At 33.8% G+C, this 19,073-nt stretch overlaps 1 protein-coding gene across 1 annotated transcript in view; it reads right to left on the bottom strand.

Moving 5' to 3' along the window:
• LOC138317082 (adipolin-like) overlaps positions 1-18,353 on the bottom strand; it is a 43,964-nt gene extending 25,611 nt beyond the window's left edge. The window contains exon 1 of the mRNA XM_069258705.1: positions 17,667-18,353. Coding sequence (XP_069114806.1) covers positions 17,667-17,804 — 138 coding nt within the window. The 5' untranslated portion in view covers positions 17,805-18,353. The remainder of the gene's footprint in view (positions 1-17,666) is intronic.
• Positions 18,354-19,073: the final 720 nt, after the last annotated feature.

The raw sequence follows: 19,073 nt of genomic DNA, 5'->3' as shown, positions 1-19,073 counted from the left end.
GTCTTTTCAATAGGATTTAACGATTATTTGATTAAACGGTTAGTGATAGCATTTGATGATCGCATAGAACAATTGCAAAACACCCAGCATAATAAAAGAAACATTCAATATGTTACAAAACAATGTGTCCAATATATCAAAAACAGTTTTATAATTAAAGACAGTGGAAATCGAACTAGAAGGTTATTATGACCTGATGGTGTAAAGAACATAAATTTCTAATTTTCATCAACAACATGATTTTAATATTCTCTCTATCTTATATACAACCGTTATAGTTATCAAAATTATCTCGGAGAACAACTGATTAAAAGCGAAGCCTTGAGCAATGGAATCTACTGGCATTTTTTCAATGAATCATTATATATCAATATTCACCAGTTAAAGGTATTGTTCTTCGAATAAATAGCAGACGACACGAATCTGTGTCAGACCGTGGCTATTTCCGGTTTGGGTCAGATAATTTACATAGCGTGCTTAATTGTAAAAATAACGGAACGAAACCTTAATATTGGACAGACAAAATACAAATATGACAGTTACGATAAAAGTTTTCATTAATTCTTTACATAGTTTAAACGGTTTGTTTTTGTAGCCAGTCCAAAGTGTCACGGAAAACAAGCGTTCCGTTGTTGCCTTGTCGCCACCTTCGTGAGCCGAGGGACTGGGGCATTGTCCCCGGGAAACAATAACTGAATAGGGCATTGTTCTTAGCAAATAAGAGGTAGCGGTGTATGCATCAGGGCACGGTTTAGGAATCGACCTAATAACGCTCGACAAGAAAGAAAGGGACATCGGAATTTATGGGGTGCTGAAGGAGAATCTATTCACAATTCATTTAAGCAAAAATACTGCTACTAGTACGTCTGGTTAACTTTAATTAATCAGAAAATACATGAATTAAGCGCTAATGATTTGGAAATAGATACAGTAATTTTCCTCCTTTGATTGGTTATCAAAATTTTCTTTTTAGCCTTTAAAGCGTAATGATGGTTTAGAAAATCCGGATCACCTGTCTAAATCCTCAATTAGAAATGTTTAATCAGTGTCAACTATGTTCACCACATTTGGCGCCAGTGCCTAAAGGTAGACGACAAGCACCACCAGGTTTTGCCATATTTTGGCCAACAAGACGAAAATGAGCCTTTAAACCAAGTCAACATGTTTGCATTCTTATTATTTATAGGTACTGTAGTTAAACATAGCACATTTCATTGAAAAATAATATCACTAAATCAATAGAAATAAATTGACGTTTATTTATATTTGTCACCTTGTTTCTTTTTATAAAACCCAGACATGAGTTTTCTTACTGTTGAAGTGACGCATTGGATTAAGACTACGTGTGTTTTATCTTGCTTTATGAAAAACGTCTGTAATGGACCAAAGTTTCTTTTGAGAAAGGTCTCCAACTAATATTTTGTTCCGTTATGGTCACGATCAAGTCGAGATATTTCAAAAAGATTCTGAATGACGTGCATACGGCTCCAACCTCCGGGCGCTATCTAGCACGATGTCAACACATATATAATAAGCCGTGTTTATTTTCGAGGTTTAAAAAAATTGGTTTTCTTTTATTTTAGATGAGGTATTTCATTTGTTCGCATTTTTTTTTCGAATTTGCTTTCATGGTGATATTTTTCGAAAGTAAGCAGTACTTGAAATACTGTTTGTTTACAGTATTCAAAATAATACGATTTTATTTAAGGATTGATTTTTATTGTTTGTTGTTTACTGTTGTGTAAACTGCATTTTTTTGTATAGATATTTTAAGTGACACGCGTTAGCGAGTCATGTTGAAATATCTGTACAGAAATGCAGTTTACACACCAGTAAACAACACACAATAACAATCATTCCTTATCTTTACATTTCGACCGACCATTTCATTAAAAATCAAGTGTTCCAATAAAATAAAACTCTGTGTTTTCAATGTTATACGATTGTTGGAACAGCCGGTCGATTGATGGAATCCCGGAATTGGCGGGGAATGTTGTCAAATTCAGAGAGTACACAAAATATAGTTCCACATTAACTTTATATTTTTTCATCCCATTTATACAATATTTGATGAATATTTTATTTGCTGATATATAATTAAATATTGGACCTTAAAGATTTACATTACATTCATACATGTAGTATATTGAAGATTTGTCATGCAGATTCACACTACTTGCGGAAGTCAGTGTTTCGGTGTGTGTATTAATGCGCGGCAACCACTGCGTTTACGCAAGTGTAAACAAAATCGCAGTTGGTAAGTTTATATAGCAAAGAGAAAACAGAAATGTAAATATATAATGATAAACACAAACAAATACAAATACGTGTATAGCATAGCATAGTTGCCTAGGTTTTACAACCAAATGCAGCGTTCTACTAGAAAAATTGATAGATTGACTAGTTGATAAAGAGTAACGTCTAATTCATTACCAGCTAATAGTCATAGGAATACCATTCCGCGTATGCTACATTATTTTTATGTGCTACCTTTGTCTTGTGTGAGACTACACTATATATAAAGGTATTTCAGTGGAGATACCACGGTGTACCAAAGACATCGAATACCGCATCCCATCCGGTGGCATTATATCGACACCCGGCAGGCAAATATTTTCATGCGATTCATCCTGAGTGCTAAGCAAGAGCAGAAACTATGGTTTGTAACAAAGAAAACGAACGCCAAATTCGGCCAGAAATGAGACTTGATGAATATGTTTTATCATAAAGATGATTAAGACATCAAACAATTTTGTCACCGTGTTCAGACACGCTCAAACAAGCACCGGCGAATAACAAGCATCATAAACTACATTTGTCTGCCAACGGTACGGGACACATCCATCCCATTGATACTTGATTTCTTCTCGTTTCCCGACATTCTGTGAGATGTAGTTCTCAGTAAGATTACACTTTAAAGTAGGCAAGTATCATAGTATCAAAAGCAAACAGTTACTCGCTGCTCGAGTATTGTAAATGGTTCCATTTGTTATACCCTATGGTATTGGATAGTGCGTTTTATGTGCTGTAGTTTATTTTAAAAACTTTTTATTCTTGAGACACTTTCGTTCCGGGATGTTTAAATTAAAATAAAGGGATGCGTTTACTGCGGTAGTGATTTTATGAAATGCAAAAGGTTACAGCATGTGTTCAACATCAGAATTTTTGCTCACAGCTGTTTTTCGTGGTCAATGAAACACAGCAGATACATGTACAATATAGTTTTAATTTATTTGTCTGTAAATATTGATAAACAAGTCGCATTATATTATTTAAATGTTCAAAAGTCACATATCTGATGTTTTAATTAGTAATCATTCGAGCCGGTTGGTTTTTGCTTCCACGATTTCAATTTTAGAGCTATTTACACGACGTGAACAGATGGAGAGAGATGAAAGAACCATTTTATCAATTTCATCTTATCGATAAGACGCTTAAATCTTACCATTAGAGGCACTATTGTGCAAAACGGTAGCCCGCCCCTCCCCCTGTCCTCGTTAACGTTCAGTACCACGACTAACAAAACTACCTCAATGAAAAGAATTCGATCTCAGTTTCCGGAGACCGGACAAAATGATAACAATCTATTAGACACGCCGGGCAGCACGCGACCTGATCCCATTAATTAACCAATCGCTCACGCGGAATCTGCATGGCGCGTTTTTATTGGCAAATAAAGGCGCCGAAAGTTACCTGGTTCATTTGCAGAGTTAACATCTCATAAACGCCCGTAGATAAAAATAAATGGGTTTAGTGTATACTTATAAAGTCACTACAGAAAAAAGTAAATAGCTGTGACAGGTTTAACTACTTCTAATTTGTCAAATGTTCCCGATGTTAAATGATGTAGTTAACAGACTAGTTTTCGTATACATGTATGCCATATAGGAATAATCCTATGAATGCATAGTTGGGGAAATGTATAGCTGTCTGCCGTCATGCAATGCCTCGACCAAATTTGTTCAAAATTCCACATAAATTATTACTAGTGTATATGCTATTCTTAGTTAAAACGCCCTGACCCTTTTGCTATACAAATATACGTGAGAAAACTTACTCGTTCATCACAATTACACATCTGAAATGCATCACATACCTGAATGGATTATTTTAGCAGTAAAATGTGAAAAGATGGATCCTAGACAGGTGTAATACTCGCTTACATCTATATTTTACTTTTTGACGTGGACATTTTCTGAGACATTTATCAAATGTAACGAAATAATTTACACATATTGTGTAAGTAAGTTCGGTAAGTGTAATGAAAGAGTTGACACAGTGTCAACAGATGTAAAGAAATAGCAATACCAGTAAACGTAAAGAAGTTAAGACAACAATAGCATAGATTTAAATAGATGATTTACACAACATCAGTAGATGTAAAGAAATAGTTTACACATTCACATTGATACAACAAAGCACTCTGCTCTAAACAAATCTAACCTGCAGTAAACCAGAAAATAAAGGGATGCATAAATACTTTAAACATAGAATTGAACAATGGATCATTTTTTTTCTTATTTGTTGTTTTATAATTTAACCTTTAAGTGTATTCGTATGGCGTTATTGTATTGTGATATATGGATATTTACGTTTGACAGAACGGGCCATTTGATCTTGATATGTATGTAGACATACGCGAGTATAGTACATATAGGTACCTAGACTTTTCTCCATTCATAACAACAATATTGACATTTTATCTTAACCAATCAGCGGCCTGTGTCGGCTTTTTACATCATTTCACGTTTGTTTCGAGATTAACTGGCTACTCTAAAAGTCAGGACAAACACGGCACGGAATGTCCGGCGCCAGTCAGAGTCACCAGACTGTAAGATTAAATATATCTACCCGGTCGGTAATGGGAAAATCATATTTGATTTTCATCTTAATATGGACCCAGCCAAACAGCAAGGGTAAGCAGTTATGTTCTACAAACAAATGTTTTACTCATGATTCGTACGGTTTAGAAATTTGATGCAAGTAGTGAGCTTGATGTCTGGTGTGTACAAAATACACAATAATTATTTATTAGGTACGGCAACACTACTATTAGGTTATGTACTGAAAATGCACTTTTTAATAAAACACGATCTAATAACCGAAAATATACAAATGTATTAGTACCAGTATAATTGCTCCTGTTTCAAGAGCATTGATATGCATGCAATCGTGTATGAAGTATAAAGCTATCATGCGTTAAATTTATATTGCAGTTTTTATCAAAGCGATCTAATCGAAACGGTGCATTTATTTGATATTAAATCTAATAATAGTCATGAAACAGAAACACCGTGTTCTGTACTGTATCATTAATACAAATATTATAGTTATACCGAAAATACCAATATTACAAACATATTAAGACTTTGCGTTTTCTTATCTAAATAGGCATACTATATTATATACACTGTTTTTACTCAACTAACAACTGCTATAAAATGAATTTAATATGCTTCAAATGTTGTTACTGATTGAACATTTAGTTCCTTTAGGTTCGCCATATGCCTTGAACTTCACCAATACTAAACTGATGAATTCTTACGAGAGTTCTGTTACCTGTCAGCAAGTTGTGTGTTGTTGATTTCAAGGTAGAATTCGTGAAATCTCCGCGAACAATACCTCTGCTCACACATATTAATTTAGATTCGCTACAATTGCACAACCTAAAAATCGCTGAAAAAAAACATACTCGTGAAAAAAAATGGTGCACAGATGTACAGTATCTGTTAATGTGATATGATATTAAACGGAATCGTTACTAGAAGATTCGATGTTAGTGCACTGTAACAATTTTCATTCTCTAAACCTTTTACCTGTACACTTAATTGAAGCTTTGTTTGTGATTGTGTTATTGTGTCAGCGTGTGTTGTTTACAAAGCGATCATTCGTATACACAGGGTACCGATTATATCTTCTATATTATTCAGAATGTTCGACGACTTTTGCAGCATGCGTCCTTGAGACAGCTTGCAAAAGGTACAAAATGTACTAGGGAGACATAAGACGAGAGGTCTGCTGAAATACACAAGCAGGGATCCACCCAAACCAAACTGTTACTGACCTACAGAATGTAATATTTGGTACTGTATATTATATTAAAGTACAGACTGGCTATATAAATATTTGGAATTTAAAATCGGATATGTGAAAGGTTTTATGTCTCTTGTCACCGCGATATCTAATACGTGTTTACGAATTTGGTCAAAACATTTTAAATAAGTTAGAATATGTTATTCATTCAAATAGTATTATTACATAGATGGAGGTAGGGTTATTTGTAGTTCCAATAGATAATTATTAATGTGATTTCATCTGAATACAACAGATCGCTTATTTAATTATTTCCTTTGAAGTCATCATCCGCTTATATTTGAACGCCAATAAAACTACGCCTATAGTACAGTGTGTATGAAATTGACTGGACCATCACGAGCATGAGCGCGTGAGCGCGAGCGCCTGGACAATGATGGAACTGCTGAAGAAAGATACGATCCGTGTATACATCATTGTAATTATCCTTCAATCCCGCGAGACTGGTATGGACCTCTGCGTCGCCATTGCAGTTCAGGTTGCACCTTTTTGGCTCCGTTCGAGGTCAGAAAACGGATTCCAATCATTCAACAGAAGGCATTAACGAAAATATGATGAATTGATACCCTCCTCTTCGATTAGCATTGTAATTTCAGAAGATTCCGTCTGTCGGTGGTTATAGGTGTGATTTCGATTAAATACTAACCGAAGCAGAGTGAGGTAAGTTCTGGACTGTTTAAACACATAATTAAGATCGACGGGCATTTTACAGAAGCATTTTACGTCTGTAGAAATATAGAGACAGCGGGAGAGGACAAAAATATGTATCAACGATAATAAGGTGACCCATAAATAGTTGTAGAGGTAAGAAAGGATAAACAAAAAATATCATATTTTTTCCAAATTATTCCGTCATCTTTTGATGACTGAGTATGTAATGAATATAAGAGTGTTGATGTTTATTGTTTATGTTAGTGATACATTTTATTTTACAAATCAACAGATAATGGGCCAAAGGAGCGTGTATTAGACAGGATCATAATCTTTTCACTATCACAAGCAAAATGCAAAAGCAGAAAACAACAATTTAAAGGATTCTGGGCCATTATAGATAGTATGGATTTGTAATCATCGAGTCAAACTTTTGATGTCATATTGAGCCGAAGTACAGTATGCATGAATCCGTTGCATTACACTCTCATGTGAATATACTTATGTGAATTTTATAACACCTATTTAAATTACCATTCTAGTGCTCTGTGTGGTCTCGGTCATCCATTCCATAGTTTACGGGAGGGAAGACCAGCTCCCGGCTTCGACATGCTGTCAAGCTACTATAGAGGTAGATATCTCGTCATGGCAGCTTACTGCCGAACTCCTGTTTGTCTACCGAACTCATGTCTGACTAACTACGACAGACCGTGTTTCTTTTTACTAAATTATATATAATATTCTATAACGAAGACGTCTGCCAGTAATTCGATAGATTTATTTAACGCGAGGAGCAGTATTAGTAAAATTAAATATACAAGATAGCTGGATACCACAATTTCTTTGAAAGTGTAGAGATGTTAAAGCTACTTTTTGAGGTCTAAGAAGCATGCAGGATTAAACGGCTCTTTACTCTTTAGTAATTTATGAGAGCAGCATAGATTTGTTAATTACAAGACTTGGGCATGATTTATGATCGCTTTGAGAAGAAAAAAAGGCAAGGCCAAATAAACGAGATGAAAATCAGTCGACAGTGTGAGACTGATAAACCAAACGAGTGTATGCACGACTAGATTGGGGGATACTACCTTCGTCTATTATGTACTTGAACCTTTGACACACTGTTGCCCTAATCATGGCCTGGAGCTCCCCTCCTTTTGATCGGAACCTTGATAATCTTTTAACTATGAAACAGGTTATATTCGAGGAGACCGAATTCTGCGTTATCGTGGTAAACGACTTTCAATGACCATTACAATGTGCGATTTGCGCTCAAATATCTCTTATACAAATATAACTTTGCATTCGCGATGATTGATTGTCAACAAAATCCAATTGACCGTCCAAATAAGTTGGTTTACGAAATTGAGAGAAAGTAAGAATTCAAAATCACCAAAAATAGCGAGAAAATCCTATGCATAAGATAATTCATAGCACTTACAATTGTTTATTTGTCTTCTTTTGACCATGTGGTATAACATTTATACCACAAAGAGATAAAGTTTAAACCTGTGATAAATCTGTTTATATATAAACTATTTTTGATTCCCTACAATTTTGTTACATCACGTATATATGATATGAATTGATGTTCAGTTTCAAGTCAGGTGAAGTAAAGTGTATGTTGATGAATCAGACGGGCTTTTTTCGATAAATGCCACAATATACTGAATCGTCCGAGGCTTTTTTCAATTCAATTGTGTAGCGATGGTTCATTTTTATCATTTTGTCTCAAAAGCATTTTTATTTGTCCACCAACGCGTAAAATAATGTTATTACCATCATAAGCTTCCCCGATATAATGGACAAACGATTGTCAATGAAAACCATCTAGAACCCAAGGGTTATTGATGGGGAACTATACAACGGAAATACATTTTTCATCCTGCTGGCATTTCTAAATTACCACGATCATTTTGATATTCTCAATCATACTTTGAAAGCATACTAAATGAACACGAGCAGTGTTCATAGTTCTGAATGAGTTGATAGCTAGATGTCAGAGATTCCTTGAGCAATGATACGTGTGATGTAGGTGTAAAATTTACATCTTTCAATCTGACGCCCAATTTTATACAGAAACATCTTCTGTCAATTGATTTAATTTGCGATTGTCGATGGAGAGGAAATTGTGCTGTAATAAAACACTGATTGAAAACACTTTGTACGCTGTTGTAAACATTACCTTTGCAAATACAGAATATACATTTGCCACCAAACTTCGGGGAATAGAGGAATCTGATGAAGAAGCGTATTTTCCTATTGTTCAGAATATAGTATAACTAGTATTTTTGTCACAGTTTCCATATAGTATTGCTAATGCATCTATCATACTTTTGTAATATCTGCGTCTCAGAAGTCTGTTTATTTCAGGAAGCAGCTAACATTTGAATACCCCATCATCACACACACAAAAAAACAACAGTAAATGTAATATTCCTCACCACGATCTTTGACAAAGAAAAATAGAAAGCAATGAAAAAAAGAGTCGATTAAACAGAAACTTAGAAAAAGGATAATTTTAATTGCTTTCACATTTGTATTGATACAAGCAACAAAATTAGGATAAGTAGTTTTCTAGCGTATGTCGTATTGGCCTGTCTTTAAATTTAGATTAGGAATACCAAAGAGGGACGAGACAAGACGTGAAAGAATGAGACAGACAATGGAAACAATCTACGTTATCCATTTCCGGTAGTTATGGCTTAATTTGAACTGACATTTTGTAACGTCATAATTTTATCAATCTTTATATGGGTTGAAACCAAAGCTTCATATTCAATGTATAAGCTCTTCCTCTCTTTCGGACGTTGTCTATCTCATTGCAAAATATACAATACATGCCAAACAATGTTTGTATTTATTTCTAACGCATTGATAACGTCTACCGCCCACGCAGAAATATCTACTTCCGGTTTACTAATTTAAGCATTGCTAGCATACCTAAGCTTAAAAACCAACCGTGACAAACATACTTCTGATGTTTCGCCGATGATGCAACACACAATTCTGTAAATCTTTGTTAAGACTCCAATGCTGGTTCCCGCGAAATACGTAAGGACTCGACCCTCTAGGGTAAATCTGTATGCCTCTTCTAGTGAAAAAATGTAGTTTTCTTCAGACCCTTATCGAAAACCGTCATGGTCACTTCACAGAAAACACAATCTTATCTAAACGCGCGGATGCGAAAAGGCAAGTGCTATAAATAGAGTTGAAGAAGCTCAACAAGGTATTCAAAATCGGTCTAGCTCCGTCGGATCCTGTTTTAGGTAGTACTTTCTGATTCTTTATCCGTGAATTATCTCGTGAAGGTGACGTTCTCAAATTGCATAACGTGGAAAGGTTAACACCGCCTCCCACAATAGAGACATTCCTCGACCAATTTATAAGGAATAGGTTAATTGAAATCTTCAAAATATCTAAATACGAATTCTGTTATTGTGAGTTTTGCTGCACGAGAAATTCTTGCAAATTGCATTTAAGTATCACCTCATACAGTTATGCGTTTAATTGTTGATAAAAAGGCGTGTAAGTGACAATACAGTTACTTATGTATACAAACTAATGATACACTGTAACAATACAGTATATACGAACATCCGTCAGATGCAAGTACAGAGTGTAAGAACAACATCTCTCTTAATACAATGCACACTCACTCGAACCATTTTTTTCGTTACTGTTATGGCCATGATTGATTTATGATGTATTCTAATAAACTTTCAATGTTTACTTCAATTCTCTATTTGTATGGACTATTCCAGCTCTTTTTCATAACATGCTTTGTTATGTAGATAAGATGCTATAATTGTACCTGTTGCCCCGCTGCATGCGATCGCACAGGCCAAAAGAACTTCCATCTTCCTAACGTTTCAGATTCGAGTTGAGCATTCGCTCCTGTGAGGAAGGCTGTCACAGCAAAACAGACATGACACCAAATCGAACGTAACTGTTGTTTTTTATTTATTTTTATTTTTTTTTATTTTACTTTTTATTTTTCGCTGATTGGCAAGAAACGATTGACTGGGAACATTGATTTGGAACATTAAAGTATCATTTTGTGTGTTTCTGACGTATTTCAAAATATTTATATCATGATCATGTCGATAATCGTATTCATATAATCTGTATTTTTAAAACCAATGAATAAAACAAAAGTTTACACAAACCTTAAATTTCTTTCTACATATTGGTTGATGTTTCTCGACAAGCATATCGTTGGAAAGACAAAGTGAGAAACCTTACAAATCTAACAGATCAGAAGCAGATATCTCTCAAAAATAGACGGTTTTATACCGGTGTCTACGAGATTAGATCCGCTAACGAAAACTAGTAGGTAAAATAAATCAAATATTTCTTTTGAGAAAGCCCTTCAACAGTTCAGTATTCAGCATTTTTACATGTATCTGAAGTGTAAAATTACTACGATATCTCACTGACGTTCCGGATCTGGAACCAGCTATCAACACTTTAGTCGAAAATCAAGTGTATCGATGAAAATTATACCCTTCGTTACAAATCTCACACGCCATTTAGTTTTTATTGGGTTGATATACTGAGCGTGCCAAACGAAAAGCTAGTGTAATGTGTGCTAGTTGATATCAAAGTCAAGCGGTGCTTCTTGAAGACAGGCACTTCAATGAATGGACACTCCCAGGACTGTGACGTGTTAAAGAAATAAAGAATACATATTTAAAAGAACAAATTCTAACACAATATTGCTAACAACACCGTAGGGTATACTCCGAATAATGATGACTACGAAAATTTTCTAAATAACGTACAATAGCAATGTAGTTTGTTGTCAAAGGGAGCAACATGACACAACCCAATGCAAAAGTACAAACACATCGACCTACTGTTATCACATGCAACACATTTAGGTCCACTCTAAATGGAGGTTTACTCATCATTGGCAATGAAAACTCTTGAAAACTATACTAAAATATTCTTTTAAACTTGCCAAATTACTATTGATGCCGGGATACAAGGGTTTTCATATGACCTGTCTTCAACTGTATAATGTATGTGTCAATGCACACTGTTAGCACGAAAGTGACTATTATGGTGTCAGTGTTTTGTGTTTTTAATATATGAAGAGGTCAAAGAGAGAATATTTTGCTAGGCCCATAAATCATAAAAACAATTAAACAACCTAAACGCTTTAAATTTTTGACGGCATAAACGTAACGGAATGACACAACGGTACCTGAGTCAACGTATTGCTCATGGTATCAGAGATTAATGTCATATTCCATTTAGTCATTGAAATGCCATTGTCATGAAACTCAAATGAATATATAAATGTAACTGGACCACGGACGAAATTATCTTTATCTGTGGCTTGGTTTTCCGAAACATCAATATATACATGAAGTATATAAACCATTGGAATTAGCACTGAATATTGTCGTCTGATAAATAAACATATCATGATTATCCGCGGTCTGCTTGTTTGTTGTTGTTTTGGGTTTTTTATGTGGAAATTATCGCTAAGTCAGCTTTCAAATTGTTTTACGGCGTGATGATGTTCGCGTTGTGTATCTATAATCTAATTATGCACATGTTGAGATTTGCACTTGTTGATAAGGTCACGTGTGGATATATGAGTATTTCACGTATATTAAATGCAGAAAAACGGAAATTTTTACACAGAGAATAACTATGGTTTTAGGCTATTTGTAAATGTGCGTACTACAGATCTACTACCACCATATAGAAAATACACGCGATCACTACGCCTATAGAAACTGTTCCTCAACACAAACAAAAAATAATTTTACACGGTACGTGACACTGTTCTGAATGTCAGATACTCCCGTCTTATTACACGATAATTGCTTGCAAGCCCGTGAGAGATTAAGAATTTCAAAAGCTAAACAGTAACCCCCTTTCTTTCATTTCCGTAAGAAAATGAATTCTTGCATTATTATTAATTAACGAACAGGAACATCAAAAGGATACTTCTTTAATTCTGGTATTCTTTGAATTTGCGGATGTATTTGTAAAGAGATGCTGTAGTACGAGGGTGAGTTGTAACGCGAGAACTGCACATTGTAAACACGGAAAGTTTAAGGCGTGTAAATAAAACATCAAAGGCACAACATACATATATAACATGTATCTGGCTTACATCAGATATTCCAGATTTTCATATATTTAAAAAAAAATATGTAGCCCTACTGTGATACGAAAGGATTAGTTATACTATGAGGTAAGGCCTTGACTGTTTTATAATAATTATTATGGTAATTAAGCTGAATAAAAAGCCAGTCTGCCATTAAAACAAACATTTATAGATAAAAAAGAAATGCGAGACTTATCTCACGGAAACAGTCTTTTAAGCTAAAGGATTTTAGAGGTAGCTACAATTGCGTGGTGCTACCAGCATACAATTTAGTAGAGGAAGAAGTAGGTTATTTGTGAATGATGTGGCCATGTTATCATTAGTTCTATTATACATGCTTGTCTTGTTCCCGAACTAAAGTTCATACTTCTCAATAAATTTAATATTTTTTTGTTGATTGATAGCAATAACTATTTACATTGTCATTATATTTCATGTGTAAAAGAATGGCTTTGCTAGGTCGGTTTCGTTGTCAGTGTTCAAGTTTGAAACAAGATAGGTTCCCGCTAAGACATTATACTATCTGATAATACGTCCCTGTGATTGTGTAGCAGTGATCTCTATTAAATACACGAACGATACCTTCACCTGTCGAACTAGTACATGCCCATGTAAGAAGTGAATGATGCTACTAATGAAGCAAACAACCCCCAGTTCTACATACTACTTTATATTTTTTTTCAGTTGTGAAAATTCTTATTATTACATTCCATTTCGAAATGAACTTTCACAAAACTCTTACTAAAAGCAATTAATGCTTATGTTTGATTTTTAACAAAACTGACAAAAGCAAGGGTAATAAGGTCCGTTCATGGACAATAGGTTTTGTTCAGCCCCCGCCGTATTAAACGACGTGTCGCCAGCACTTTGTATACCTCAGATCATTGTAATTAATGCAATGTACCCATATTCACTAGTGTTTGTCGTCGTACTCCGATTTAATGCTCTATAAAGGTTTGAGGTGGACTACAAAATATGTTCGTTCTGTGTATGGAAGTTGATTCACTTAATTGTAACACGTAACGAATGCTAATATTACACACGCCGGGGATTGGTACTGTACCATCATCTTCATCATCATCATCACAATCATCATCATCATCATCATCATCATCATCATCATATCATCATCATCATCATCATAATCATCATCATCATCATCATCATCATCATCATCATCATCATCATCATCATCATCACAATCATCATCACAATAATCATCATCATCATCATATCATCATCATCATCATAATCATCATCATCATCATCACAATAATCATCATCATCATCATATCATCATCATCATCATAATCATCATCATCATCATCACAATAATCATCATCATCATCATCATCATCGTAATCATCATAATCACAATTATCATCATCATCATCATCATATCATCATCATCATCATCATCATCATCATCATCATCATCATCATCATCATCATCACCATTATATCACCATCATATAATCATCAGCAGTAGCAGCAGTAGCAGCGGCATCATCTTTCTAACTAAAGTTTAAGTCCGTGCTTTAGACATAAATAATAGATTATATTTAAGGCTCTGGCGGAGTACCATGAGAAAATCACCGACCTAGATGTAGTGGGTCCACCGACTGCGCCCCGCTGCCACAAAACAGGGCTATATTTGCATTGTAAAATATAGCTCTGCGTTATACTATTTGTTTTCTTAATAATGAGGACGATAAATCGAAATCATCGTATGAAGCTTCTGCAACTTATTTGGAGAAAATCAGTTTTTCATTCACACAATTTGTTCTATCGTAGGAAATTAAAAGCACATCTCACTTATAATATGTATAATACAATAAACTTTTACGATTTCAGTCATAACAGTGTTGAATATTGTCTGCTAAGACTGTTTTTCTTTTAAGAGACTGGAATATTTTCACATACAAAAATTAATAAAAATTAATGTTGTTTTGTCCATGATATAATCTTGGTCGCAATAGTAGAGTAGGAATCATTTCCAACATCCTATCAAGCTAAGTTCACTTATGCCATGCATGCAAAGTACTCGGATTCGAGTTATCGTGATTTGGGGAGACTGCGGTATTTTCCAATCGTGTTGCTTGATGTTAATTATATATCTTGTTCAGTTTATAATGCTATGTAACTGATACAGCTGGAAACAACTAACAAGATATTCTATATCTCCTATTGTATTGAAAGCTAGCGATGGTTTCAACCCAACCTAGGATACCGTACTTCACTAGATACTGTAGTTTATATCTTAACGGTAGTCCTATTTTGCGCATTCCGTGTGTGGAACTGTGCGCTTAAATGCTACTGAGCTCGCATTTTCTAAGTGTTTTATGAAATGCTAATGTCATTGAAATGCTTTCTTCTTTTGGTTGGTTATTTTCATAATTACAACTAACGGATTTATATGCTATTGTATTATAAAGTGTGTTATACGATCACAGTCCACATAAAACACATCTTTGTATAACAAGATAAAAGGATATTGCAAACAGTTTTTTTAATAAGACAATTGTATTCTTACAGGTGGCGATGCATACAATCCTGATTAAAATGATTGATCAATCCCTACATGATTACTAATACTGTAATGTGTTCCTTATATTGACTAGCTATTGATTTATCTTTATAACCTAATATATCATATATGTGGCAGAACGGCATATATACATAATGCATTTTCATATGAATATATGAATGATTAAAATATAGAAATAATTTTTACTGATTATACTTTACAATTTATGTCGAAAATGATGCAATCATTAAAATATACGTCCGCCTGTACATCCCAGTTATTCTTTAACTTTAGTAATATATTTCTTTTCCTGTCAAACCAACACATTATAGGTTACATGCTTCGTTTGAACAGTTATCATGTCGTGACCCTTAAAATAATTTCATTCGTTACTCTTAAAGATGCACAATATTAAATCAGTGAAAAACCAAGAGTATTACTTCTTTAAAATATGAAGTTAAAAAATGCAGATGGATCAAGTAACGTGCTGAAATGTTTTGATTTTCTGAATGCTGAGTAAACTTAAATCTTCTTTTGCTCCATCCTAATACTACTATATCAGCGGCGATAGTTTTAAACAGGTTTTAAAGATATTTTTTATATTCTCATGTAACTCGTCCTGTAGGTACGAACAAATATATATTGTGCTTCAATTAGATTTACAGAGGTTCTTGTACGTGGTTTAATTTTCAAAAGTTGTCATTTTCTGTAGTATTTATAATCAGCAATCAAAAATATTGATGCTATTAGCTACTTGTTTTGATGGCTTCATTCAGTTACTATCGAGATTCAAGTGTTGAATTTGAAGGCTTTGAATTTTCGTTTATAATATATGGACATTATTTGAATAAATATGGAACTTCAGGAAATGAAATATTTGCTTTGTTGATTTTTAATGTTTTAACCATAATAATTTATGAGTAATCGTTACTTTGTTTACTTGATTCCCACTATCGACGACAACCGTATACAGTCCGTTGTAAGAGGCTGAGTAAATAAACCATTCTGACGCCTAAGCACCTGTGAACCAGGTAGGCATTATACCGAGGCTTTCTCATTACCTTACCTATTGTACACTTATAAATAGAGCGGATAATGCATTGTCCGGTTGTGTGATATAAGTAGTTATTACCTTATGTGCAGTATACTTAAAACGATTCAAGAGACATAACTGCACACAATTACCGCTTTGCGATTGCTTGAGAAAACTTCTGGACTTTTAAACCACTAATGCACTATCCAGATCAAATTTCATCATAAAGAGCTAAATCCTCTCGAATTGGATATAAAGTTATTGAGTATATGCTGAGATATAAAAGTTCATTAAGAGTAAATACAGAAAACCAAAAAGTTCATTTAAATTATCCGTATTAGAAAGGTCTGAATACAAGAATTCTAAACATTTTTCGAACCTGACTACTTAAAGGTAGTATGTGACATGCAATTTTGAACAAATCTTACGAGAAATATAATCTAAATTGGATTAATCATCTTCCTTTATTGGAAACGTATTTGATTTATGTCTTCTATTTGAGAAATTGTCTTACGTTTCAGTTGATAATAAAATCAGCAAAGCTTTAATATATACAATTGAAAGAAATTTCAAGTGGACTACCTTAGATATTTACACAAAATTATTAATTTACACCTTTCTAAATTAGAAAATTGTTATGAAAAACATTAAAGCATTATCACGTTTTAGTGGTTACATGAATTACAAAGTTTTCTCCATCAATATATACTGTATTAAGAACAAAACTAGGCAATATGTACTATTATAATTACATAACATTCCGTTTCCATTGTATATCAACATCGATAATAATATGTAAAATTCTAGATTATAATCATCTATCACTTTCATTTTTATTTATTAACATTTTCCTTGCCAAACGTATGAAACAGCTTGACATCGTAATTTTTTCTGCAGACACCTAATACAGAAGGAAAACTTGCATTGGTGGTATTGAGATGAAATTTATATAATAACCCGTCAATATATTTATGTTGCATTTCGTTTACATGTAGGTTGCAACTTCCTATCACATACTGTAAAACACGGTTATAACGATCCTATGATGACCATCAATATTACTTCCTTGAAATCATGGTTTGTTATAATATGTCATAAGAACTTTGGTGGGGAATTAAAAGTTATGAATTCGTTTTAAGCGATCTCGTTATAAACGTGTTTTACTGTATAGCACATGTACGCAATATTCTTCCAAATCAAATAGAAATAGATACATATTTATCATCCAATCTTACCTCGTCGTTGCTGCTCAAATTCGAATAACCATCAATATCGTCACCAAGGTCGAGAAAATCCTGATAAGTTGAAAGTTTAACAGGTATCGTTTGTAGTATTACTACCACGCAAAGTAGGATTAGACTCGCGTTATCCATCGCCTTTATTCCAAAACTTTCAAAGTAGTTTCAAAGCACGGATAAAATCCAAAACAGGTGCTAGTTCGGGTTTACGCCAAAACACTGTGAGTGTAAACATCCCTTTTCTCACAATGGTGAAGAATGAAAAAGAACTTTTTCAATTCGTTTCATACTTTTTGCACATAAAATGTCCTTTTTATAGTTTCTTTCAAGCTATGGTTCTCCTTACATTTTTTTTCTCAAAACATTTGACGATATTCAAATTGCTTTGAAGCAAATTTCATCATAGCTTGGCAACAAAAAAATAGATTAAAATGCTGTGCACTTATTCAGAGGTGCAAAATATCAAATCAATGAACAAAATATGTACTCTCCTCTACATAATCACGTTAAAACTTTGAGTATCTGAACACTAACAAGCGATAGTATGTTTACATGTGGCATGGTAATAAAGCTAACCCGTGCCTGTATGTATATATATATATACCTTGCGTTAACAGTTAGCAAGTGCAGGTAACGCTATGTATACGTTGGATAGCACTGTGGGCCAATGGCAGACCTGTAAGGCTAGAACACACAGGCTTTACGGAGCGAGAGTATCAATGAACACACATCAACAGTGTAGTAGAATATAACAGCTCAGACAGGCCAGTGCTCTCTCTCATAACTCTCATCGTATCTGAAGTAGGACCAATCCCACCTACAACATGACTATTATATACTGAACTCTCGCCTACAATGAAACTGTCTTGTATACATTGAAGGTGTTCCTTTCAACATCAACGGAATCAAAAAAAAGATCATTTTAACAGTTCATGTCCTTAAATATCAATATAAATCCCGATTATTAAAGCATATTTCATATCCTTCAACTAATATAAAATTTTGAAAAATAAGACTTCGCCGTCCCACTATATGATTAACAAATACAGATAAAAAGTTAATATCAATTCCGATATGATAATAAGAGAGAAAAAAAGAGTCACATTTAACTTATTCGTTTTTATACTATTCCATACATGTATTCATGTAGTAATTTAGTAATTATATTAATTATATACATAGAGTATACCATGTAATTGAAAGAAAAACATTATTGAGATTAACAATTAGTTAAAGTGTATTTTATTCATATATTGATATATATATATATATACATACAAAACATAAGACTTTATATAAATCATTTTCACAGAATTGTAAGTTGTATGTTAGGACACTTTTTCATCATAGAATCCAAATATTCAGTTACACTAAAATTTACACTAAACATTATACAATGTACAT

Source organism: Argopecten irradians, chromosome 1 (assembly GCF_041381155.1).
Source record: "Argopecten irradians isolate NY chromosome 1, Ai_NY, whole genome shotgun sequence".
Taxonomy (NCBI): Eukaryota; Metazoa; Mollusca; class Bivalvia; order Pectinida; family Pectinidae; genus Argopecten; species Argopecten irradians.
This window is presented reverse-complemented; position numbering and strand designations above follow the sequence as displayed.